The sequence below is a fragment of the Oncorhynchus clarkii genome, chromosome 3, assembly GCF_045791955.1.
Source record: "Oncorhynchus clarkii lewisi isolate Uvic-CL-2024 chromosome 3, UVic_Ocla_1.0, whole genome shotgun sequence".
Taxonomy (NCBI): Eukaryota; Metazoa; Chordata; class Actinopteri; order Salmoniformes; family Salmonidae; genus Oncorhynchus; species Oncorhynchus clarkii.
The window spans coordinates 18,809,904-18,836,980 of NC_092149.1; the positions used below are offsets into that span (position 1 = coordinate 18,809,904).

Genomic DNA, 27,077 nt, shown 5'->3' on the forward strand with positions numbered 1-27,077 from the left:
TAGTTAAATAATATTTAAATTTAAAAAATGCTGCTATAACAGCCTCCACTCTTCTGGATAGGCTTTCCAGTAGATGTTGGAACATTGCTGCGGGGACTTGCTTCCATTCAGCCACAACAGCATTAGTGAAGTCGGCACTAATGTTGGGTGATTGGGCCTGGTTCGCAGTCGGCGTTCCAATTCATCCCAATGGTGTTTGATGGGGTTGAGGTCAGGGCTCAGTGCAGGCCAGTGAAGTTCTTCCACACCGGCATTGTCATGCTGAAACAGGAAAAGGCCTTCCCCAATCTGTTGCCACAAAGTTGGAAGCACAAAATTCTCTAGAATTTTATTGTACACTATAACATTAAGATTTCCCTTCACTGCAACTTAGGGACCTAGCCCGAACAATGAAAAACAGTCCCAGACCATTATTCCTCCTCCACAAAACTGTGTAGTTAGCACTAGCATTGGGGCAGGTAGCGTTCTCCTGGCATCCGCCAAACCCAGATTTGTCCGTCGGACTGCCAGATGGTGAAGCATGATTCATTCACTCCCGAGAATGTGTTTCCTTTGCTCCAGAATCCAATGGCGGCGAGCTTTACACCACTCCAGCCGATGCTTGGCATCACTCATGGTGATCCTAGGCTTGTGTGCGGCTGCTCAGCCATCAAAACCCATTTCATGACGCTCCCAACAAACAGTTCTTGTGCTGACGTTGCTTCCAGGGGCAGTTTGGAACTCGGCAATGAGTGTTGCAACTGGGGACAGATGACTTTTACACGCTTCGCGCTTCAGCACTCGGCAGTCCCATTCTGTGAGCTTTTATGGCCTACCACTTTTACATATCTTGATAAAGTTTGTTGTTGCTCCTAGATGTTTCCACTTCACAAATAACAGCACTAACAGTTTACCGGGGCAGCTCTAGCGAATTTGATGAACTGGCTTGTTGGAAAAGTGGCACCTTATGACGGTGCCACGTTGAATGTCACTGAGCTCTTCAGTAAGGCCATTCTACTGCCAATGTTTGTCTATGGAGATTGCATCGCTGTGTACTCAAATCAAATCAAATGTATTTATATAACCCTTCGTACATCAGCTGATATCTCAAAGTGCTGTACAGAAACCCAGCCTTAAACCCCAAACAACAAGCAATGCAGGTGTAGAAGCACGGTGGCTAGGAAAAACTCCCTAGAAAGGCCAAAATCTAGGACGAAACCTAGAGAGGGACCAGGCTATGAGGGGTGGCCAGTCCTCTTCTGGCTGTGCCGGGTGGAGATTATAACAGAACATGGCCAATATGTTCAAATGTTCATAAATGACCAGCATGGTCAAATAATAATAATCACAGGCAGAACAGTTGAAACTGGAGCAGCAGCACGGCCAGGTGGACTGGGGACAGCAAGGAGTCATCATGCCAGGTAGTCGTGAGGCATGGTCCTAGGGCTCAGGTCCTCCGAGAGAGAGAAATAAAGAAAGAAAGAAAGAATTAGAGAGCATACTTAAATTCACACAGGACACCGGATAAGACAGGAGAAGTACTCCAGATATAACAAACTGACCCTAGCCCCCCGACACATGAACTACTGCAGCATAAATACTGGAGGCTGAGACAGGAGGGGTCAGGAGACACTGTGGCCCCAACCGATGATACCCCCGGACAGTGCCAAACAGGAAGGATATAACCCCACCCACTTTGCCAAAGCACAGTCCCCACACCACTGGAGGGATATCTTCAACCACCAACTTACCATCCTGAGACAAGACCGAGTATAGCCCACAAAGATCTCTGCCACGGCACAACCCAAGGGGGGGTGCCAACCCAGACAGGAAGATCACATCAGTGACTCAACCCACTCAAGTGACACACCCCGCCTAGGGACGGCATGAAAGAGCACCAGTAAGCCAGGGACTCAGCCCCTGTAATAGGGTTAGAGGCAGAGAATCCCAGTGGAAAGAGGGGACCCGGCCAGGCAGAGACAGCAAGGGCGGTTCGTTGCTCCAGAGCCTTTCCGTTAACCTTCACACTCCTGGGCCAGACTACACTTAATCATATGACCCACTGAAGAGATGAGTCTTCAGTAAAGACTTAAAGGTTGAGACCGAGTTTGTGTCTCTCACATGGGTGGGCAGACCATTCCATAAAAATAGAGCTCTATAGGAGAAAGGCCCTGCCTCCAGCTGTTTGCTTAGAAATTCTAGGGACAATTAGGAGGCCTGCGTCTTGTGACCGTAGCGTACGTGTAGGTATGTACGGCAGGACCAAATCAGAGAGATAGGTAGGAGCAAGCCCATGTAATGCTTCGAAGGTTAGCATTAAAACCTTGAAATCAGCCCTTGCCTTGACAGGAAGCCAGTGTAGGGAGGCTAGCACTGGAGTAACATGATCACATTTTTTGGTTCTAGTCAGGATTCTAGCAGCCGTATTTAGCACTAACTGAAGTTTATTTAGTTCTTTATCCGGGTAGCCGGAAAGTAGAGCATTGCAGTAGTCTAACCTAGAAGTCTAACCTAGAAGTAACAAAAGCATGGATTAATTTTTCTGCATCATTTTTGGCCAGAAAGTGTCTGATTTTTGAAATGTCACATAGATGGAAAAAAGCTGTCCTTGAAACAGTCTTGATATGTTCGTCAAAAGAGAGATCAGGGTCCAGAGTAACGCAGAGGTCCTTCACAGTTTTATTTGAGACGACTGTACAACCATTAAGATTAATTGTCAGATTCAACAGAAGATCTCTTTGTTTCTTGGGACCAAGAACAAGCATCTCTGTTTTGTCCGAGTTTAAAAGTAGAATGTTTGCAGCCATCCCCTTCCTTATATCTGAAACACAGGCTTCCAGCGAGGGCAATTCTGGGGCTTCACGATGTTTCATTGAAATGTACAGCTGTGTGTTATCCGCATAGCAGTGAAAGTTAACATTATGTTTTCGAATGACATCCCCAAGAGGTAAAATATATAGTGAAAACAATAGTGGTCCTAAAACGGAACCTTGAGGAACACCGAAATTTACAGTTGATTTGTCAGAGGACAAACCATTCACAGAGACAAACTGATATCTTTCCGACAGATAAGATCTAAACCAGGCCAGAACTTGTCCGTGTAGACCAATTTGGGTTTCTAATCTCTCCAAAAGAGTGTGGTGATCGATGGTATCAAAAGCAGCACTAGGAGCACGAGGACAGATGCAAAGCCTCGGTCTGATGCCATTAAAAGGTAATTTACCACCTTCACAGGTGCAGTCTCAGTGCTATGATTGGGTCTAAAACCAGACTGAAGCATTTCATATACATTGTTTGTCTTCAGGAAGGCAGTGAGCTGCTGCGCAACAGTCTTTTCTAAAATTTTTGAGAGGATTTGAAGACACTCGATTTTATACACCTGTCAGAAATGGGTGTGGGTGAAATAGCTGAATCCACTAATTTGAAGGGGTGTCAACATACAGTACCAGTAAAAATGTTGGACACACCTACTAATTTCAGGGTTTTTCCTTTAGTTTTACTATTTTCTGCATTGAAAAAGAATGGTGAATAACACACATATCATGTAGTAACCAAAAGTCATGTAGTAACCAAAAAAGTGTTAACTTGTTGTAACTATGGGGGCGCTATTTCATTATTGGATAAAAAAACGTTCCCGTTTTAAGCGCAATATTTTGTCACGAAAAGATGCTCGACTATGCATATAACAGCTTTGGAAAGAAAACACCCTGACGTTTCCAAATCTGCAAAGATATTGTCTGTGAGTGCCCCAGAACTGATGCTACAGGCGAAACCAAGATGAAACTTCAAACAGGAAGTGAGCAAAAATTCTGAGGCGCTGTTTTCCATTGTCTCCTTATGTGGCTGTGAATGCGACAGGAATGAGCTTAGACTTTCTGCCATTTCCCCAAGGTGTCGGCATCATTGTGACGTATTTGTAGGCATATCATTGGAAGATTGACCATAAGAGACTACACTTGCCAGGTGTCCGCCTGGTGTCCTGCGTCGAAATTGGTGCGCAAACGCTAGGTGCAAGTATTTTTCCATTTGATAGAGAGAAGAAACCAGGCTTCCACAAACGATATATCATCGAAGAGATATGTGAAAAACACCTTGAGGATTGATTCTAAACAACGTTTGCCATGTTTCAGTCGATATTATGGAGTTAATTTGGAAAAAAGTTTGGCGTTTTGATGACTGAATTTTCTGGGTTTTTTGGTAGCCAAACGTGATGTACAAAACGGAGCGATTTCTAATACACAAAGAATCTTTTTGGAAAAACTGAACATTTGCTATCTAACTGAGAGTCTCCTCATTGAAAACATCCGAAGTTCTTCAAAGGTAAATTATTTTATTTGAATGCTTTTCTTGTTTTTGTGAAAATGTTGCCCGCTCAATGCTACGCTAAATGCTATGCTAGCTATCAATACTGTTACACAAATGCTTGTTTTGCTATGGTTGAAAAGCATATTTTGAAAATCTGAGATGACAGTGTTGTTAACAAAAGGCTAAGCTTGAGAGCTAGCATATTTATTTCATTTCATTTGCGATTTTCATGAATAGTTAACGTTGCGTTATGGTAATGAGCTTGAGGCTATAAATAGGATCCCGGATCCGGGTTTGCTCGTCGCAACTTATATTTGAGATTCTTCAAAGTAGCCACCCTTTGCCTTGATGACAGCTTTGCACACCTTTGCACACCCATGGCATTCTCTCAACCAGCTTCACCTGGAATGTTTTTCCATGGTCCTGTTGAAATATGATAGTCCCACTAAGCGCAAACCAGATGGGATGGCATGTTTCTGCAAAATGCTGTGGTAGCCATGCTGGTTAAGTGTGCCTTGAATTCGAAATAAATCACTGACAGTGTCACCATTAAAGCACCCCCATACCATCACACCTCCTTCTCCATGCTTCACGGCGGGAACTACACATGTAGAGATCATTGGTTCACCTACTCTGCGTCTCACAAAGACACGGCCGGTTGGAACCCAAATCTCAAATTAGGACTCATCAGACCAAAATACATATTTCCACCAGTCTAATGATAATTGCTCATGTTTCTTGGCCCAAACAAGTCTCTTTTTCTTACTGGTGTCCTTTAGTAGTGGTTTCTTTGCAGCAATTCGATCATGAAGGCATGATTCACACAGTTTCCTCTGAACAGTTGATGTTGAGATGTGTCTGTTACTTGAACTCGGTGAAGCATTTATTTGGGCTGCAATTTCTGAGGTTGGTAACTCTAATGAACTAACTCTGGCTCTTCCTTTCCTGTGGCGAGCCTCATGTGAGCCATTTTCATCAAGTGCTTGATGGTTTTTGCGACTGCACTTGAAGAAACTTTCAAAATTCTTGAAATGTTCTGTGTTGACTGACCTTCATGTCTTAAAGTAATGATGGACTGTCGTTTCTCTTTGCTTATTTGAGCTGTTCTTGCCATAATATAGACTTGGTCTTATACCAAATAAGGCTATCTTCTGTATACCACCACACCCTTGTCACAACACAACTGATAGGCTCAAACGCATTAAGGAAAGAAATTCCAGCAAAGCTGACATCAAGGCAAAGGGTGGCTACTTTGAAGAATCTGAAATATAAAATATATTTAGATTTTTTAACACTTTTATGGTTACTACATGATTCCATATGTGTTATTTTATAGTTTGCTGTCTTCATTATTATTCTACAATGTAGAAAATAGTAAAAATAAAGAAAACCCTGGCATGAGTAGGTGTGTCCAAACTTTTGACTGGTACTGTACTTTTGTATATATAGTGTACTCCGGACTCTGACATTGCTCGTCTTAATATTTCTATATTTCTTAATTCCATTCTTTTAGTTTTTAGATTTGTGTGTATTGTTGTGTATTGTTAGATATCACTGCACTGTTGGAGCTAGGAACACAAGCATTTCGCTACACCCGCAATAATGTTTGTGTATGGAGATTGCATGGCTGTGTGCTCAATTTTATACACCTGTCAGCAATGGGTGTTGCTTAAATAGCAGATTCCACTAATTTGAAGGGGTGTCCACATACTTTTGTATATATATAGTGTACTATGTTGGCCTTGGGCCCAGTATTTATCAAATCAGTCTCCACCAATTAACCATAACCCTGTTTTCACAACCTCTCCCGGACACTGATACAGAGACCAGGTCAGGTCAGGTCGTGATACAGATACCAGGTCAGGTCCAGTAGAAAGCCACTCTGAGGCGGTCATCCAGTCACTTAGAGCCGTGAGAGTAGTGACACTGTCGTCAGCAGCAGCCCAGCACAGGATACCTTGTCGGAAGGATCCGTGTGGGGTGAATGCGTCACATGGCCCAAGGTCATGACGCTGTTCCTCCCAGGCATAGAACCTAGGAAATGGGGTGAGAGATTGTGTACACTACACTATAGCTCAAGGATTTTTGAGGAATGTTACTTAGGTGTTTGGGGAAGATGGGGGGGGGGTAGTTATCTAAATGTCACTTAATGCATCAGTTTGTTGGGGAGAGATAAAGATCTCTAGAGTTTAGAGGTTGAGACATCTGAGACCAGTACAAAACAAAATACAACAATTATGAGGTGACGTCTACATTCCACGGGACGTTTATTAACAGTAAAATAATAACAATGCAGTTTTATTCAAGAGAGCCTGAAAATCCCTCTCATATAAATGGGTGTCTGACAATAAATAGTTGGCGACATACTGTATACGTTGTCCCTAAATCTCAATAAACACCCTACTCCTTTGTCCACCAGAGGTTACCCTGGAGCTGTGAAAGTGTTGTTTGAGAATAGGCTCACCATGTCAATGCACAGGTAAATAACAACAGTACTAGTCTATAATGTGCTTTTTATTGGTGGCCTATGTGACATCTTATTTGCAATTGATAATGCCAAAATTAATTAATTAATTCTAGAAGGCTACAGAATAGAATTTTGGGAGCACACAGTATTGTGGTATTTTTAAAACAATTTGTTTTGACAGGGATTGCTGGATTTTTAAAAATCTATTTTTTATCAGTACTGTAATTAATGGAACACATCACTGAAAAGCCCATCAAAACGGTATTTCAAAAAGAGCTAAAATAGTTGTCTAACTGAATTGGTGATTGACCCTCACCATCTGAAATTATCATATTTGATCATCCGGTCATAAAACCCTTACATCCTGTATCTTATGCAATTACCAGCCTCTAGAATTATCCAATGAGTAGGCTAGCCACCCCCCCCCCCCCCCCCCCAGCACACACACAGATGTAAAGTACTTATGTAAAAATACTTTAAAAAACGTAAGTAGTTTTTGTTGGGGTATCTGTGCTTTACTTTAATACATTCCTAAAGAAAATAGCTTAAAAGACGGAATTTGAAATGATTTATACTTGTACTTCTCCTTTTGATACTTAAGTACATTTTAGCAATTACATTTACTTTTGATACTTAAGTATATTTAGAACCAAATACTTTTAGACTTTATTAGTATTTTACTGGGTTACTTTACCTTTTACTTGAGTAACTTTCTATTAAGGTATTTATACTTTTACTGAAGTATGACAATTGGGTACTTTTTCCACCACTGCATGCACGCACGCACGCACGCACACAGAGAGAGAGAGAGAGAGAAAGAGAGAGCGAGATACTTTTTTATGGCGCACGTTCATACAGTATATCCTCATAACCCTTGCAAATAAGAATAGCGCCCCAGTCAACTGTCAGTGGTGAGCGTATCACATGCCGCTAGTGGAGGTGTTCGATGTTCGTGTTCAGGTGAGCTCATACAGTTAGTTATAAGTCCTTATCCGCTACTTTCATGAGCCACGGAGAGGAGGACCTGGGACACAGCTGGCCCATCGTGGTATACTTTCCCGCACTCCAGGGAAGAGCACGGACAGGGCAGAGGCGGGACAGTGAGAGGACGAGGCATCAGAGGACAACAACACGGAGAGCGGACACAGCCGAACCCAACGCGACATGGAGATGACAACCCGCAATTTGCACCTCGACTCCAAAGTTGACAATTGCGATGGAGTGATCAACAGAAATGGCGGGGACATGACGGAGATATCTGTGCCTCTGTCCCACTCTGGGAAGCGTATGCCTCAAATCGAGGGGGGCAATCTTTATAGATTGCGAGATAGAAAAGTTTTATTGGAGAACAAAAAGTGTCTGTGCGCATGGGCTCTAGGCACTGCGCTGCTTGGGACACTGCTCATGATACTGCACGCGGAGCTGTGTCCGTTTATTTACCAACCGGTAAGTCATTTTGGTCACGTCACATTCCGTAAAATTCACTTTCAACTACCAACAAGACTGTTAAAATATAATCATGCTAACGAATTTATCAAGGAAAGCATAACAAATCCCTGGCAATTAAAGTTGTTTGCTGTTGGTTTTCAGTTTCAGTGAAATAAAGTGGACCTGCATTATAGTCTTGCAACTCTCAAGTTGAAAGAGAAGAACTGAAAGAGCTGTTTCTATTTAAAAATGATACGATCAAGACAGTGAACTTAAAGTACAAGGCTTCCCTCAGAATGCTAACATTCAAAGTGGGTCAAAGACAGGTGTCAAACATATGCCACTATGATTTGTACAGGCCATTATGGATATACAGAATATTCATAATTTCTCAGCTCACATATTTTGATTAATCAAGAGACAAGTTATCATGTGCCATAAAAGTGATTTAGTCTAAGACACCTGTTGACCTGTCATAGCCACATGCCAGAGAGAGAGAGAGTAAAGTCAGTGGTACATCGTATTTGGAAAGCTCACAATATATGATTCCCCTTAGAACAGCAAATGCCATCATGATTATCAAGTTACTGTTGAATAGGCTAGTGGTGAGAACACCAAGGTTGTCCTTGTAATAAGTCAAATAAATCAGATTGATTCTCTACCTAATCGTTAACTACACCTGTTTGACACCACAGGGACCATGTTGGTTTGGTGCTCTACAGACCTCTTTAGGGTTCAATACCTTGTCCCCACCTGACCAGTGATAAAATGACCAGCAACACAGGCCTCAACAGCAGCATGTAATACAACTGAAACTTGCAGGAATCAACTGACCTACTGCTGGCCAGGCCACCACAGAAATTTATTGAATAGTAGCAACTATCTCAGGGAACCAGATATCCTGTGTATAGCCCTAGTACTCTGACTAGGCTGCTCAAGAAAGAGAGTCTGTCTGAGAATAGGTCACAGACCTACTGAACACTATTTGTGTTTTTTTAATGAGTGAATGTCACCCCCCTTGTGTGGAGAATGAGTTTCAACCTCTGCATTGATAATTAACATGTTAAAGGGATACTTTGGGATTTTGGCAATGAGGCCCGTTATCTACTTCCCCACGGTCAGATTAACTTGTGGATGTCATTTTTATGTCTCTGTGTCTAGTATGAATTAAGTTGGATGTAGTTTCACGAGCAATGCTAACTAGCATTAGCGCAATGACTGGAAGGCTATGGGTAACTGCTAGCACGCTCTGGGGAAGTATAAAGGGTCTCATTGCCAACATCTCGAAGTATCCCTTTAACATGAAGAGGTCAGTCAGACGGACAGAAAACAGGTGCTGTTGATACAACATAAAGATCATGAATGCTATTATCAACCTACATGTGCCTTGTAGCTCTACCACAAAGTCCTTGGATTAATCTATGTACAGAAATACTATATCCAGTCCATTCATAGGAAGAGAACGGAACGGCGTGTCTAATTGTTGTCGTAACCATTTCCTTGATTAACAGACCCGTTAAACAAGCATGACTTGCATCACAGAACAATAGCATAACCCACACCTGGGATTTGAACCCGGTGACCTTCTGATTATGAGAACATTTCCAGAACCACTGCTAGCTTGGTACTGACGTCTCTTCACATCAACATACAGATTAGGGTGGATAAAAATGTCAGTCCACACAATCAAGCAGCTTTTAACTCCGTCCCACTGAAGTTCTAGAATATTCGTGCCAGTTCCATAAGTAGAAAAGAGGCTCTCAGCAGCTCACCCATGATGCAACCAAATGTCAGAGCACCTTAACACTATAAGGTAGGTGTTTCCTACCCTGGTGTACCAGCCTCACCATGGCACTCGGCATTTTTTTCAATTCACTTTCACTTATCAAGTGAAGTGAAAACAATGGAGTGAAACAATCGGTCAGCCTGGTTATACCTGCCTGGCCATCCAGTGAAAGGAGATCATGAGATCCAATCTGAGGTCCCTATACTTTGAGGTAATTACAGCTAGATGAGAAAGCTATAGTCCCTGTCCAGATGATCTAATTCCTCCGTGTAATGATCCCAAGGCAAGTGAAGTGAAAACTGCTGAGTGCAGCAGGCAGGCTGTTTAAATCAGGCTGATTTCAGGGAGAGGAGATCCAATCTGTTTGTTTGATTAAAATGATTGTCATGATTGATCAAATATTGATTGCCAACTAGGCTGACACGCAGTGTAAGCCTGGGCCTGAAGGAAGTTGATTTTGGTAGTTGATGTTGCAAACAGCTCCATATGCTGATGTATCTGGCAATTACCCGGGCAGGCATTTCCATGCATTTTTCCCTATACATTATCTTGATTTTGAAAACCAATTGAGTTTGCCAAACTATTATTTTTGGAAATGCATAAGTTGTATCAAAACTCAAAAAAACATAGGCTACATGATGAGTGAGATAACTGGATGCTCAGAAATAGCTAGAAGACTGGTATACCCTCTCTGTATGACAGTGTATTTAAGGATACTTTTCCTTGGAAACCAGGTTATACAGGATGAGGAAAATGTGCTATTTGTGGTACTTTTTCCACATTGTATTTGTTTCCCTTCACAGCTAGTGTTTCTCAGGTTGCCCACAGTCATTTTGGATCTTTCCACATCATTTGTGTTTCATTAGAGTGTTTGAATAATGCAAGAGTTTCACCTCTCCTGGAGATGGGGGGCTGGGCTGAGGCTGGGCTGATTGTCAAGGTCTTTGGGCCAGCATGCCAGACTGATATGACTGAGTGTGACCATCTAGTTAGTTACATCAGCTAATCTGCACTGTGTTTATCCAGAGTTAAATGGAGTCAGGTTTGACTGTGTGCCAAGAGGATGCGTTTCTATAGTAAAGCTGATACAACACCATCATGTTGTGACTGTAAAAACAAAACAAACAACAATGATTATTGATGTTATTAGCGACGGCCTAGCAACTATTTGGGTGTGCCAATGTCACGGAACACAGCACACAGAGGACATTGTTGCAAATTAACTAGACTTTATCAAAAGTGACCAACAGAAGGGGTTTTTCTTTCTTTTAATAATTAATTCAGAATTATGATGAATGTTTCAGGCTCTACTCACATCCTCTACTCACAGCTTCTGTCTGAAGGCTGATGGGATGGATTCTGGCCTGCATTAGTCTTGGGTGGCCTTCCTGTCTGTCCAAGGCCTGGATAAACAACGGTGTTAGAGTTACTACAAATTAGGTCGTTTCAAAAAGGCTTGAAATTACTCTCTTTCCAAAGGGAAAATATTACAAAACAAATTTAGACACTCAGAGCTGTGGTCTCCATGTGATAGGTCTAATAATGTAGTCAAATTAACGTTACGCTGATGTGGAGTCCAATTAGGCTTGGGATAAAATTAGACATGATGCATATGCTACAAGTGAAATTGTGGAAAACAATCAAAGTTGCCAACGCACGTCACACCATACCACCTCTCTGCGTTGAAGTTTCCCTAGCGTTGTCTGAAAATTTGCAATTATAACTTTTAGACTGTAAACTCCAACCACCCATCATTAAATGAACTCCCCGTTAAAACTTTCATCGAGGTTACATCAGTTGCCTGCTTGGACGTCATGGCAATAAACAGCACAACTTTTATCACTCAGCCTACTTAGCCTACTCTTGAGACGATCGTTTCAAGTACAGTGAAGTCAAGTGATAGTTACTCACGGGGTTAATTATTAAGACACTCAGCCTACTTATCAGATGTGTTGACATATCATGGCATAATTCGCGGGAAGTAGTATGCCCGCGCTGAAGGTCTGCTAATACAGGACTAGTAAAGGCCCAGTGCACTACTTTTGTGAAAATATTTAAACTAAATCTATTTGTATTTGAGTGTTTACCAGCATTTGAAACTTGAGTCTGATAATTATCTGTACAAAACAGTTAATCTGATAATACTGTACTTGTGGAATATAAAAATAAATGTTTTCCATTTTCTTGAAATACTTTGGAAATGCAACTTATTTCTATGTGTAAATTGAAACGGTCTATTCATTCCTTTTACCTTTCAGTAGATCTTAACCAGAGCAATTTATAGTAGTGAATGCATACAGGTGCAGCAGTAGCCTAGTGGTTAGAGCATTGGGCCAGTAACCAAAAGGTTGCTAGATTGAATCCCAGAGCTGACAAGGTACAAATCTGTCGTTCTGCCCCTGAACGAGGCAGTTAACCCACTGTTCCTAGGCTGTCATTGTAAATAAGAATTTGTTCTTAACTGACTTGCCTAGTTTAAAAAAAGTGTCATTTCATACAGGTCCCCTGTGGGAATTGAAATTCACAAACACTAGTGTTGTGAGTTCAACAACTAAGCCACAGCATCATAAACCACTTGATGTCTCAATGTACTGTATTGCACTTTGTTTTTCTTTATGGTGATAGAAATATTTGAAGACAGACTTTCTGGATTCTATCAGAATGACAATCGCTGAGAAAAAGACAGGGCAACAACTCTTACCATTACAACCATTGAATCCTGCAAGATACTGTTCTTTTCCCCAATTGTTTACACACTAAAATTGGAACTTGAAACGCAATCACCGAAACCTGAAACTCGTGTACGAAACCAATTCTGCAAAATTGCAAGCACAATTCCTGCTTTACACTCAGTTTTAAATTCTATATCACACTTTTTGCAAAACACTACACACAGATCTCTACATTAGGCACAACATTCAAAAATAAAATCTCTTTAGTCCCTTTGGAAAGCAACGCCAATCACAATGCCAAGCTCTATAAACCAATTGGCAACTGTATTGCATTTGTGTGTATTTATTTATGTATATTTGAGTAGGTTTACATTGCTGTATACATTACTGTAACAATCTTTTACAACCGGCTTAGTTGTTGAACTCACAACACTGATGAGATATTCATAGTAGTGTTTTGTGTTGAGCACATCAGTCTGTTGTTGGTTGGTAGACAGATCTATTCATATGACGCGTGTGTCTGTCATTTTGATGCAGAAAAACACTTTGGAAAGAGATAAAACAGTTTTGAATGCAGTGTTTGCTTTTGCCAGATATTTGTAGAGTTTTGCATTTTGTGTTTGTGGTTTTGTGTTTAGAGTTTTGGGAAAATGGCCCAAAGATTCAGCAAACGTGTGTAAACAACTGTGGAAAACCATAATTATACAACTACCTTTTTTGACAAAGTGGAGATACTGAAAAAAAAAGTATGCCTATGCATACTACCGATATGTCTATATCGGCCCAGTGCACTACTTTTGTGATAATATATATTTTTTGGTTTTCAAATTTTTATTTGCACCCCCACTTCCAGCGGCTATGTTCATTGCTACAGAAGCCAAATCCTGTTCCCTTTTCTTTCATCTAACTAAATGTACCATGGTCTTTAGGTTTTGCTGCAGTCCAGGGTAAAGTTGATAAACTAATTTAGGAATCTTGGATAGCATGTCACCTCTCACCTGGTTAGTGACTTACAGTTTTAGTTCATTTGCTGCAATTTTACACATTTCGCCAGAGGGCAGAGAGAATATTTACCAATTTTATAACTGATTTCATGGAATTCTACAAATTGTGCTATAGGGAGGAGAGAAATGTTTGTAGTGTTTTGCACTGACTTATGCCATGTTAATATGATATCTGAGTGAGAGTGAATAACAAAATCAATGGGAGCCCCCTGGAGATCAGGGCCCCTGGGTAATTGAACCACTTTTACACAATTACTAATTTACATAGCTGTCTAGACCAATATAGAAAAAGTTAGCTGAGTGAGTGAGTCTCAGTGACTGACATAACAGTAGAAAAACTGCTTATACACAACCAAATTTTGATTGCACCTTGTGTATTGTGTACCTTGTGTACCTTGCACCAAATTGCACCTTGTGTATTCTACTATTCTATCTCTCAACAGTAAGTTGAGACCCTGACTAAGTTCCTAAAATAACCAATAAACAAACAAAAAAAATACTTATTTTGGGTCGGGGCACCCTAGTAGGCGCGGGGCCCTAAGCGTTGTCGCTTAGTGGCTAGGGCCGGCTCTGCTAGTTTATAAAGATCGTTTTAATGCATCAGCTAAGAGCTCTGTAGGCCTACACTCATCTTATTTGGTTGCGCGACCTGGTGGTTCACTTGAAGCCAATACTTCATATCATGCCAGGTCAATATGCCTACTTGATCTAATGCCACCCAAGTGTGTGCGTGTGTTCGTGAGGGTGCATGTGCATCACACACATGATAAAGTTGTCACCAAATCAGTGTGCGTGACCAGCGGAGACTGAAGGTCAGAGCATTCCACTAACACTAACACACTGCTACTGGAAATGCCAAACGGAAAATAATCGAAAACAGAAGCACTGTTTGAATAACTTTAAACCTCCCTTTAATGTCTTTAACTTGTCTGTCCTCCTCTTTCTTCCCAGGGCTCCCGCTACGCCTTTATCATCAACTGCTCCATCAGCATATCCACTGGGTGTCTTCTGATTCTCATCGTAGCCTTCCATTATAAGGACATTAGGGTGAGTGTGTGTTCTCTCTGACCTCTGATCCCATTGTTGACTGTGCAGCCCAGCTCTCTATCACTGGAAAGAACTGTGTTAGTTACTCTTTGAACATAGGAGTTGAAGGCAGGGGTTACATTAAATTACTAATTGTTAAAGGTAAGCAGGATTAGGCCTACAGGCTAGAGATAACAAGTATGATAATGTAACCAGACAGACACTATTTACATCATGCAGGTTTTTCCGATCAAATAGCCTAACCTAAATGGCGCTCAATCAAATTAACAAACAACATATCCAAAAAACAGGAGAGGTCAAAGTAAAATGGACAATATGGAATGTACAATCACAAATGTTGTCTAGGAGTTTCACCTCATTGTCATGATCAGTGGTTTCAAGTTTGTATTGGTCCATTTTTGACAAGCTGATCATAGCGAAAAATAAAATACTTTTCCTGCTGTGTAAACACATTGCAAATAGGCTTGAGATAACTCCTGATAAAGTTGGGTATCTGATATTCAGAGCTTACAGTTTTTTATATCGCTTACACACTAAAATTGGTACTTGAGGCACACTCAGTGAAACTATTAACTCATGTACTACCTAATCTTCAGACCAAGTCTGCAAAACTGCAAGCACGTTATCTGCTTTACAATCAGTTTGCAATTGTAAAACACACTTTTTACAAAACACTAAACACAGTTCTCAACATTAGACACATCATTCAAAACCAACAGGTCTTGTGTTTTGTTTGGAAAACACTGCCATTCCAAATGCCACACTCATTTACCGATTACCTACACCCAGTATTCATGTTTGAATACTTGTTTCCACCGCACACTGAACATGCAAAAGACACAAGATTGTATTGTTTTACATTTTTCACATCCGTGTGTATAAGAGCTAATCATTTGATGGTTTGTGTGTAGAGTTTTGATGCATAAACACTATTTTGAGAAAAGTTAAAATAGCTTCTCATGCTTTCGCCGAAAAGCATTTTACAAATCTGACTTGGTGGCTAGATTCACAACGAGTGTAGCTTTAATTCAGTACCTTGCATGTGTGTTTTAATGAAAGTTTGAGATTTATCGAGTACTATACTATAGTACTATAGGTGGCGCTCTGAAATTTCCGCTGAAGTGTTCCTGTGCAGGAACCACGTCCGTAAGAAGTTAAAATAGTTTTGAATGAAGTGTTTAGTTTTACAAGAGATGTGTGACGTTTTGCATGTTGTGTGTGTGTTTTGGGGTTTTGTGGGTAGAGTCTAGAGAAAGGAGCCATAGTTTCAGAAATCATGTGTAAGCAATTGGCAAAAACTGTAAATAACCAAATTGATTAGTCACAGGAATCAGGACTAATACAGCCAATGCAATGGCCTGTTTTACAAACGGTGGGCCTACCACATGGATGGGCATTCATAAAATTCCATTGCTGGCCGACATTCTAGGCTACATCCCAGTAAGCACAAGCCGACATCTTTTGGATGTCTTTTTTTGGTCCTGTCCGGATATCCGTCTTTTTGGGGTGTTTTACAAATGGTAAGCTTACCACATAGATTGGCATTCATACAATTCAATTTCAGGCAACACTGTTGGCTACACCTTAATAAGCTCAGCTCGACGCCTTTAGGACATCTTTTTGGTGCAGATCCTGCCGGCCTTGATTTCCACATCCACGGACATTGGTTTTTGGTGCGGTCCGGACCATATCTAAACCAATCATACACGTCTATGTTTGATTCAGATTTTGTACGGTCTGGACCAGCCTTAATTTGGCCCAAACATAGACATCTATAAAATCATTTTTCAACTTTCATTCAGAACCGAAAATTAACCTGATTTCAATGTCCGGAAAATACATATTTTTGAACGTCCGGAAAATAGGCCTTTTCAACGACCTGGAAAATATTTATTTTAAACATATGGTAAATACCTCTTTAACTTTCATTCAGAACCTAAATTAAACCTAACTTCAACGTCTGGGAAAGACATTTCAACGTCATTTTGCTTACTGGGATTATTCTAGTTTTGTGGGGAGGCTGCATTTTTTCATTTGCCATTAGTGTTTTTTGTTTTACATACTTCTTATTTGATCTGGAAGTGAATTGCTCAAATTTTGTGGCTGTCCTACCAACCTCACTTTGATAACATTCAGCTGTTGGTTTGTTCATTGATTGGTCACAAAAAAATTCTGATGCTGATTTGCCTTGATGATATCTTGATTACACACACAGACTGTCAGCAGGACTTCTTAGTAAATAACCATGCGGTGGCTTACACACACTCACATGCACGTTCCCCCTGATGAAACTCGAATCCATGGAGACCTGTACAGTTCTCTGGTCGTCTTATTTTCATCCTTGCTCTGTAATACCTTGTCAATGCACAAGGTGTCAGGACTTTAGTGAAGATACTGAAATTCAATATGTTAATATCCTTACTGCTCAGTATAGAAGTCAACAAGGTACGATAAACAGGTTAGTGCAAGGTGTGAAGACTGTGCAGAAGTAGATATATTTTATGTACCACTCAGTGCAGTATATGATTACAATTTTTGCCAATTGCTTACACATGATTTCTGAAACTATGGCTCCTTTCTCTAGACTCTACCCACAAAACCCCAAAACACACACACAACATGCAAAACGTCACACATCTCTTGTAAAACTAAACACTTCATTCAAAACTATTTTAACTTTTCTCAAATGGTGTTTTAGCATCAAAACTCTTCCACAAAACATTAAATGATTAGCTCTTATACACGCCAACTACACATGGATGTGAAAAATGTAAAACACTACAATCTTGTGTCTTTTGCATGTTCAGTGTGCAGTGGAGTCCACGGCAGTTTGTCATAGCACCCACACATACATGTATGTGCACAAATATATACAGTATGTATGCATATTCAGTATATATTTGCACACTAAACAGAAATGCAAGAGGGGGAAAATACAATTTATTTACTTCTCAAAACATTTTATTTTCATCCAGATTTCGGGATGAACAGTAAAACGGGATGAACAGTAAAACGGGATGAACAGTAAAACGGGATGAACAGTAAAACGGGATGAGCAGTAAAACGGGATGAGCAGTAAAACGGGATGAGCAGTAAAACGGGATGAGCAGTAAAACGGGATGAGCAGTAAAACGGGATGAACAGACAAAACAAATACAGTAGAAAATAAACAAATAGGCTTGTCCTTGTCCTCATCCTCGTCCTTGTCCTCTTCCTCCTCCTCCTCCTTATCCTCGTCCCCCTCTTTCTCTCACTCCTCTTCCTCTAACTCTCTCTCCAAAATTGGCCGCCGTTGTAGTCCAAACCAAGAAAGCCAACCTGAAGCCTATTTATAGTGCTCAAGCTCTGATTTGCAAACTGACTGTAAAGCAGATAATGTGCTTGCAGTTTTGCAGACTTGGTCTGAAGATTAGGTAGTACATGAGTTAATAGTTTCACTGAGTGTGCCTCAAGTACCACTTTCAGTGTGTAAGCGATTGTAAAAAACTGTAAATAAAACATAGTGGGGCAGGTCCCATTCATACATTTTTTGACAAAAGGGTAGGCAGCCAGAAGGTTTTTCAGGCCACACTGCCTGGTCTTTAAACACCTGTTAGGTTGACATCCATGTGTAGGCATATCTGAGAGGAGGGGGGCTCTGCGCAAGTGCTGCGGGGAGATAAGAGAGGTGAGGTTCCAAGCAAGGATGAAGGTTATCGTTTTTGAGCTGTGCATTGGGCCTCCATATTTAGGCTGAAAACAAAACATGCGGCAGCACAACCTAGTGTTAACCTTTCTCACTCTCAAAAAAAACCCAGAAAAGAGAAGGACATTATCAGAGAAATGAAGCATAGAAAGAAAAAATAGGAAGAGGAAAATGGACAGAGAAAAACGAACCCAGCTGATATTTCCTCATATCATGGGTCACCTAAAACGTCCCCCTCTTTATTATCATGTGAGCATCGTTCAGGACGGTGTTCAGGCGGAGAGAGTGATATGTGGCTGGGGTCCCCAGGCACTAGTAAACACACATTCCCAGGGTTATGGGCTGTCAATATCATCACCTGTCTCTACATGATCTCCAACCCTAAGCCTCTTCCCAGCTCCCATTCCCATTGGGTTCCGATGGCCCTGCTTGTACAGTGGCAGGCCTAACTGCTGGCTTGGATACATTCCAGTATGAGTAGCACTTACTCCCTCCCCTTTCAGTTACATATAAAGACCCCTCTTCATTGGTGGCAGATCATTTGCATTACCAGAGGGCCTCATTTCATTCTGCTGTGTGCAACATACTTTTAATGAGGCTCACAGGTGCGTAGTGTTTACACACAGGAATTGAAAATCTGTAATTCTTTGTACATTTTCAACATGTTCCAAGCAAATTGCATTTGCTTACCGGTATATACTGTATAACTAAAATGTACAAATAAGAACAAGACTTTCTTATTGTAAAAATGTAGGGTTAGGATTGGTTGGTAATGGACTGTATTTTTACGTTGGCTTGCTGGTGGTTTGGGTGTGGGCTACCCAAGTAGTGTGTCTGTGAGAACACATGAGATGGAGGTACAGTTGAATTTCTATAAACGTTTCCAAAGATAAAAGACAAGGAAAATAACTTTCACCAAAAAAAGAACTAAAATGAATTGTAATGTTTATCAGACTGCCACACGGATTAGCCATAGATGAATAACATTTCCAAACACTTCCGCCCAAATACGCAAAGAGTATGGTGGACCAATGCGTCAAACTTGGCCTTCGTTAGCCAATACAGAGAAACTCCCAGTGCGCAGGCATTCAGCTTAATCTACCAACCAATCATCTCCCACAGCAACTTCCCCCTAACCCTCCCGCTTACACTAGCACATCACAACCACAGAGCCACGTCTCGCAGTAGTGTGATTCACTAAAATTAAATGATGGCAAATACTTTACTCAGTCGGTGACTCCTATAGAATTCTATGGTCACTCCCACTAAGGCCAACTTTGAGTGGTTGATATACCAAGCTTATATGCTCTTTTGTTGACTCGATGGCCATTAGTGGAGGTGTTGATTCGATCACCACTGGTGGTGTTGACTCGATGGCCATTAGTGGAGGTGTTGATTCGATCACCACTGGTGGTGTTGACTCGATGGCCACTGGTGGAGGTGTTGACTCGATGGCCACTGGTGGAGGTGTTGACTCGATGGCCACTGGTGGTGTTGACTCGATGGCCACTGGTGGAGGTGTTGACTCGATGGCCATTAGTGGAGGTGTTGACTCGATGGCCACTGGTGGAGGTGTTGACTCGATGGCCACTGGTGGAGGTGTTGACTCGATGGCCACTGGTGGAGGTGTTGACTCGATGGCCACTGGTGGTGTTGACTCGATGGCCATTAGTGGAGGTGTTGACTCGATGGCCACTGGTGGTGTTGACTCGATGGCCATTAGTGGAGGTGTTGATTCGATGGCCATTAGTGGAGGTGTTGACTCGATGGCCACTGGTGGTGTTGACTCGATGGCCATTAGTGGAGGTGTTGACTCGATGGCCATTAGTGGAGGTGTTGACTCGATGGCCACTGGTGGTGTTGACTCGATGGCCATTAGTGGAGGTGTTGACTCGATGGCCACTGGTGGTGTTGACTCGATGGCCATTAGTGGAGGTGTTGATTCGATCACCACTGGTGGTGTTGACTCGATGGCCACTGGTGGAGGTGTTGACTCGATGGCCACTGGTGGAGGTGTTGACTCGATGGCCACTGGTGGTGTTGACTCGCTGGCCATTAGTGGAGGTGTTGACTCGATGGCCACTGGTGGTGTTGACTCGATGGCCATTAGTGGAGGTGTTGACTCGATGGCCACTGGTGGTGTTGACTCGATGGCCATTAGTGGAGGTGTTGACTCGATGGCCACTGGTGGAGGTGTTGACTCGATGGCCACTGGTGGTGTTGACTCGATGGCCACTGGTGGAGGTGTTGACTCGATGGCCATTAGTGGAGGTGTTGTCTCGATGGCCATTGGTGGAGGTGTTGACTCGATGGCCATTAGTGGAGGTGTTGATTTTGATGGCCACTGTTGGAGGTGTTGACTCGATGGCCACTGGTGGAGGTGTTGACTCGATGGCCACTGGTGGAGGTGTTGACTCGATAGCCACTGGTGGAGGTGTTGGCTTGATGGCAACTGGTGGAGGTCTTGGCTTGATGGCCACTGGTGGATGTGTTGGCCATTGTCCACAGGAACTGGAATGGGCCACCAGCCACAGTGTGAGGTCAGCTTGCCCCACTGGCCACTGGAGGTACTGTGTCTTCTGTGTTAGGGGGCACAGGGTAATCTTGTACGGGAGCCTGGCTGGTCCCTGGGACTGGAGCTAGGGTGACTCCATGGACTACTGCAGGCCTGACAAACTTGGCATTATTAAGTTAGATCTGAGACTGCACAAGGTACTGCAGTGGAGATGGAAGTTCTAGTCTGAAAGGGTACAGCAGTGAAAATGGAGTTGTAGTCTGAAAGGGTACTGCAGTTGGGCTAGGAATGAAGGTGGAGCACAGGGAACTGGAGTTTAGTCTTGAGCTCATGTGAATAGGTAATAGTAGAGTTTTGGAGTTAATTTTCAGGTGCTTCTACACCTGCATTGCTTGCTGTTTTGGGTTTTAGGCTGGGTTTCTGTACAGCACTTTGAGATATCAGCTGATGTACGGGCTATATAAATACATTTGATTTGATTTCGAGTTTTGGACAAATCCATTTCTGAAATGCGGCTTGGAGTGGGCCTGGGATGGATGATTTCTTTGTTTCCATATACTTGATTTGATGTGTAATCTCCCTCATTCTCTATCTGAAGATGAGCCCTCAGTCAGATGGGAATCTGTACTCCATTGTTGTCCTTTCCACCACGATAGCCCGATCTGGCTCGAAGGATGTAAAAACTGGTTAGGGTTGGTTGGCCAAGGACTGTATTTTGAGGTTGGCTTGCTCTGCCCTGGAGGTTAGTCTATAAGAACACAGATGATGGAGGTACAGTTGAATTTCTATAAATGCAGGTGAAAGGTAAGGAAATTAACTTGCACCAAAAGCCTCAGGTGAGCCAATTTCAAGGCAAGGGTGTGGCAAAATCAAAGGAAAGTTGTGGCAATATCAAGGGAAGGTGTGGCGATAACTAGGGACGGGTGTGTCAATATCAAGGGAAGAGTGTGGCAATATCAAGGGAAGGGTGTGGCAATATCAAGGGAGCGGTGTGGCAATATAAAGGGGAAGAATGTGGCTTAAGTTACCCCTCTGCTGCAGGAACTGGGTGGCTGGGTGATTGGGCAATGGGAAAGTCAGTCAAGGGCAGAAAGACTATGAACTGAGTGTTCTAATATGCAGTTTCAAATATCAAGAGTTACAAAGAAACCTCAAAGCACCAGGAATTAGAGGTTTTGGCGAGCGAGGGATTTGGTTTTCATTGTCTTTAGTGATATAATAAAGTGATATATTGGACTTGTGTCATGTCAGACTAGGATCAGACAGGATTATATTCATCATCTAAGAGACTTGTGAGTCAGAGGGCTTGTGTCGCTTACAACCCCCACAATCTTGACTTTCACTGGCTCCGTATCTGCTTGGGTGGGTCTTTGTTTGCCTTGGCATCATGTTTCTGTTGTTCTTCCAATTCACACCTTTAGTTAATCATCATCATTTCATTATCATGCCAGCAGCATACCACCCCGCATACCACTGCTGGCTTGCTTCTGAAGCTAAGCAGGGTTGGTCCTGGTCAGTTCCTGGATGGGAGACCAGATGCTGTTGGAGGGCCAGTAGGAGGCATTCTTTCCTCTGGTCTAAAAAAATATCCCAATGCCCCAGGGCAGTGACACTGCCCTGTGTAGGGTCCCGTCTTTCGGATGGGACGTTAAACGGGTGTCCTGACTCTGAGGTCATTAAAGATCCCATGACACTTATCGTAAGAGTAGGGGTGTTAACCCCGGTGTCTTGGCTAAATTCCCAATCTGGCCCTCAAACCATCACAGTCAGCTAATAATCCCCAGCTTACAATTGGCTCATTCATCCCCCTCCTCTCTCCTGTAACTATTCCCCAGGTCGTTGCTGCAAATGAGGACGTGTTCTCAGTCAACTTACCTGGTAAAATAACGGATAAATAAAACATTTTTTCCCTTAATGCTTCAAATCAAATGAACAATTCTCCGTTGACATTCTTCATTTACTACCTCTCTCGCGCTCTCTCCCCCACTCAATCCCTTTCCCTCTTGCAATCTCTCTCTCTCTCTCTCTCTCTCTCTCTCTCTTTCTCTCTGTCTCTCTCTCTCTCTTTCACTCTCTTTCCCCCCTCTCTCCCTCTAACTCTCCTCCTCCCTCTGGCTCTTCCGTTCACCCTCATCCCTTTCTCTCTCTCGACCCTGTCCCCACCCCTCTCTTTTTTCTCCAGCTCTTCATCATTGACCACAACCAGGTGGACTGGCGCATCGCCATGACAAGCCGCAGGGTGCTGGGCATCTCCCTGGAGCTGCTGGTCTGTGCCATCCATCCTGTGGGCACCTACTGGGAGGTGGGCATCCCTGCGCCCATCGCCAGGGAGGGGGTAGAGGTCAACTCCTCCAACTCGGCGCCGCTGTGTGTGTCCTCCCGCCACGGGGAGGTGCTGTTGGACACAGAGCTGCTACTGTCGGCACTGATGTTCCTCAGGCTGTACCTGGTCCACAGGACGATCCTACTGCACAGCAAGGTGCTGCTCAGTGCCTCCTATAGGAGTATCGGCTCGCTCAACAACATCAACTTCACGTTCCGCTTCGTGCTCAAGGTGCTGATGAACAAGTACCCGGCGCGCACGCTGATGGTGTTCATCTTCTTGTTCTGGCTCATCGCCTCCTGGATGCTCACGCTGTGTGAGAGGTAGGGTAGAGGGGCGTGCACATGCTGGCACACACTCATGCTCACACACACACACACACATACATACACGCACGACTCACGCACGACTCACGCACGACTCACGCACGTCTCTCTCTCTCTCTTTCTCTCTCGCTCTCTCTCTCTCTCACATACACACACACACACATGACTCACACACACTCTCCTGTTTGAGAAACACAGGCACAAACAGACGTCTGTGTGATAGACAGAACAGAAAATGAGGACACACCGTGAGAGATAAAAACAGTTTGCCTAAATATAAATATAACACATTACTACTGCCAGCACAGAAACAAGCACACATACACATACACCCCTACACAGTTTATTACAAACAGACTGGGGCAATCAATTGCTCACTCTACTTCAAATATTGATGGTCAATTTGAGTTCCCCATTCGGAAAGGATGTCTAATAACAGATTCAATGTAGATCGTTTTCTGTTGAGTTACTCCGACAAATTACTCTTCATTGCGAGCCAACACATACCGTCCTAGGCCTCTGAAGTCGGCTTGTGGCCAATGTGAGGTCATTTGTTTAGGCTGAACTTACAATGGGATGGGATTCTTAGATCTCAGTTACATAGAGAAATCAAACGTGTTAATTAATCAAGCTGCATGTTAAACAAACTGACGTTTTGGTTATACTATCTGATGATTGACAGATTGTAAGACTTCTGAGTAACACCCAAAAGGTATAATGCATTATAACTTCCCTGTAGGCAATAGAAGACTTAAGATGAACACTGAATTGGAATGGTCTTGAAATAGATTCTGAGAAAACAACAACTTACAAAAGTCAGCTCATTTTTGAGTCAGTTTCACCATCTGTCCAGACAATTCAACTTCTATTTTCTCTTTCCTGGAATTGAAACAGGACCTTCCCTGACCCCACAGCCACTGCTATATAAACAGATAATCACTGTGAAATCCTTCCTTACAAGCCCTTAACCAACAATGCAGTTTTAAGAAAATAAAGTTAAGAAAAGATCTACTAAATAAACTAAAGTAAAAAAAATCTAAAAATTGTTACACAATAAAATAACAATAATAAGGCTGTATACAGGGGGTACTGGTACCGAGTCAATATGCGGGGGTACAGGTTAGACAAAGTAATTTGTACATGTAGGTAGGGTTAAAGTGACTATGCCTAGATAATAAACAGCGAGAGGGGGGGGGGGTTCAATACAAATAGTCCGGGTGGCCATTTGATTAATTGTAAAACAGTCTTATGGCTTGGGGGTAGAAGCTGTTAAGGAGGATTTTGGACCTAGACTTGGTGCTCTGGTACCGCTTAGCAGAGAGAACAGTCTATGACTTGGGTGACTGGAGTTCTTGACAATCAGATTTGACAACTTAATATATCTGCTTTTGTCTTACCCATTGGTCTGATCTTGTTAGTAATGTAATGTCTAGATAATATTGATAAAATCTATGAATATCTTAATGTAAGACATATGTATCTGTGTATGTAGTGAGTGACCCCAGGGTGTGTGGCCCTCTACAGGCAGACACAGGAGGAGACTGGTCGTATGGACACAGCTCTCTGGCTCATTGCCATCACCTTCCTCACCGTGGGATACGGGGACGTGTCCCCCAAAACCAGCTGTGGCAAAATGGTGTGCCTCTTCACCGGAGTCATGGTAACTATATGGAGTCATGGTAACTATATGGGGAATGGAGAGATAGGGAAAATAACGTTTCTAGCCTGAGTGTCAAAGCATGATAAAGCCTGTATCTTAAAGGTTACAATGGCTTTTTAAAGCAGAACATTACTGTAAAGTAGACAGGCTAAATAACATACAGAGGCTTGCGAAAGTATTCACCCCCTTGGCATTTTTCCTATTTTGTTGCCTTACAACCTGGAATTCAAATATATTTTTGGGGGATTTGTATAATTTGATTTACACAACACGTCTACCGCTTTGAAGATGCAAAATATTTTAAATTCTGAAAATAACAAGAAATAAGAATCGTGATACAGTGAATTATAAGTGAAATAATCTGTCTGTAAACAATTGTTGGAAAAAATACTTGTGTCATGCACAAAGTAGATGTCCTATCCGACTTGCCAAAACTATAATTTGTTAACAAGAACGTTGTGAAGTGGTTGAAAAACGAGTTTTAATGACTCCAACCTAAGTGTATGTAAACTTCCGACTTCAACTGTATATACTGAGATCGTGTGACACTTAGATTGTACACAGGTGGACTTTATTTTATCTTTATTTTAAGTAATTATATGACTTCTGAAGGTAATTGATTGCACCAGATCTTAGTTAGGGGCTTCCTAGCTAAGGGGGTGAATATACAGTATATGCACGCACCACTTTTCAGTTTTGAATTTTTTGAAACAAGTTTTTTTTTTTCATTTCACCAATTTGGACTATTTTGTGTATGTCCATTACATGAAATCCAAATAAAAATCAATTTAATTTTGAGGTTGTAATGCAACAAAATAGGAAATAGAACAAAGGTGATGAATCATTTTGCAAGGAACTGTACATGTACTGTACATGGCTTCATGTCTCTGCAGGTGTACAGATGTATGATCAAAATTTGAGCCAGTTTTCTACAGCAGGGAAATAATCCTGCAACAACAGGAAATGTGAATTACTATATGGATTATAATTAATGGACATTTTTGTAAGGGTTGATACATTTTTCGTAAGGGAAAATCATGTCTGAAATTTCAAGGTGGAAATGACAAACTTCAGAAGCCTTTTTAAACCTCAGATACACTGCATTGCAGGAAGGTTATTCTGCAACAGGGTGATCAAATTAAGAAGAACAGAGGGAAACTGAAACATTAGTCAGTGCTCTCTAGTTGGTTGTTTTGTAAGTACCTATTACGTTGAAGTGGTTGCAGAAAGTGACTTACTTACAGTAGAAATACAGTGGTGCTTGGTGCCACCCAGTCCCGATATTGACTTTGATGCTGGCGGCTAGTTGCTGGGTACATGCAGAGAGCACGCCATGTACAGTACTGCTTCTTTCTCTATTATCTTCCATGATGGCATTCTTACAATGTCAGCATGTGCCCCCTGTGTGTTGCCAGTGCATGCTATGATGTCTTAAAGTGCAGTAGCTGTATTTTTCATATTGAAAATGTAACACTACTGTAACACTGTAATAGTATTATTATTATTGTTTACCCCACTATCAGCCTGTATTTGACATGTTCAGGGGAGAATGCCTGATGATGTCTTGGTTGTTTATGGGTCAGAGAAGTGATTCTCTGGTACCAGGCACTCTCTCATCACACACACGCACACATGTACAAACACACACACACAGACACACTCACACAGACACAGACACACACACACACAGAGACACACAGAGACACACACAGACACACACACGTACAAACACACAGACACACACGCGCACGCACACACACACGTACAAAAACACACACACACACACACACACACACACACACACACACACACACACACACACACACACACACACACACACACACACACACACACACACACACAGGAGTAGTTGTTATGTA

At 42.2% G+C, this 27,077-nt stretch overlaps 1 protein-coding gene across 2 annotated transcripts in view; it reads left to right on the forward strand.

The window, feature by feature from the left end:
• The first annotated feature begins 7,647 nt into the window (after positions 1-7,647).
• Positions 7,648-27,077, forward strand: part of LOC139405794 (intermediate conductance calcium-activated potassium channel protein 4-like) — a 45,418-nt gene continuing 25,988 nt past the window's right edge. The window contains exons 1-4 of one of the 2 annotated variants that reach the window (XM_071148220.1): positions 7,648-8,197; positions 14,593-14,688; positions 23,071-23,534; positions 25,062-25,197. In XM_071148220.1, the coding sequence (XP_071004321.1) occupies positions 7,916-8,197; positions 14,593-14,688; positions 23,071-23,534; positions 25,062-25,197 (978 nt within the window). In that variant the 5' untranslated portion in view covers positions 7,648-7,915. The remainder of the gene's footprint in view (positions 8,198-14,592; positions 14,689-23,070; positions 23,535-25,061; positions 25,198-27,077) is intronic. The other variant, XM_071148219.1, reaches the window with a different exon arrangement.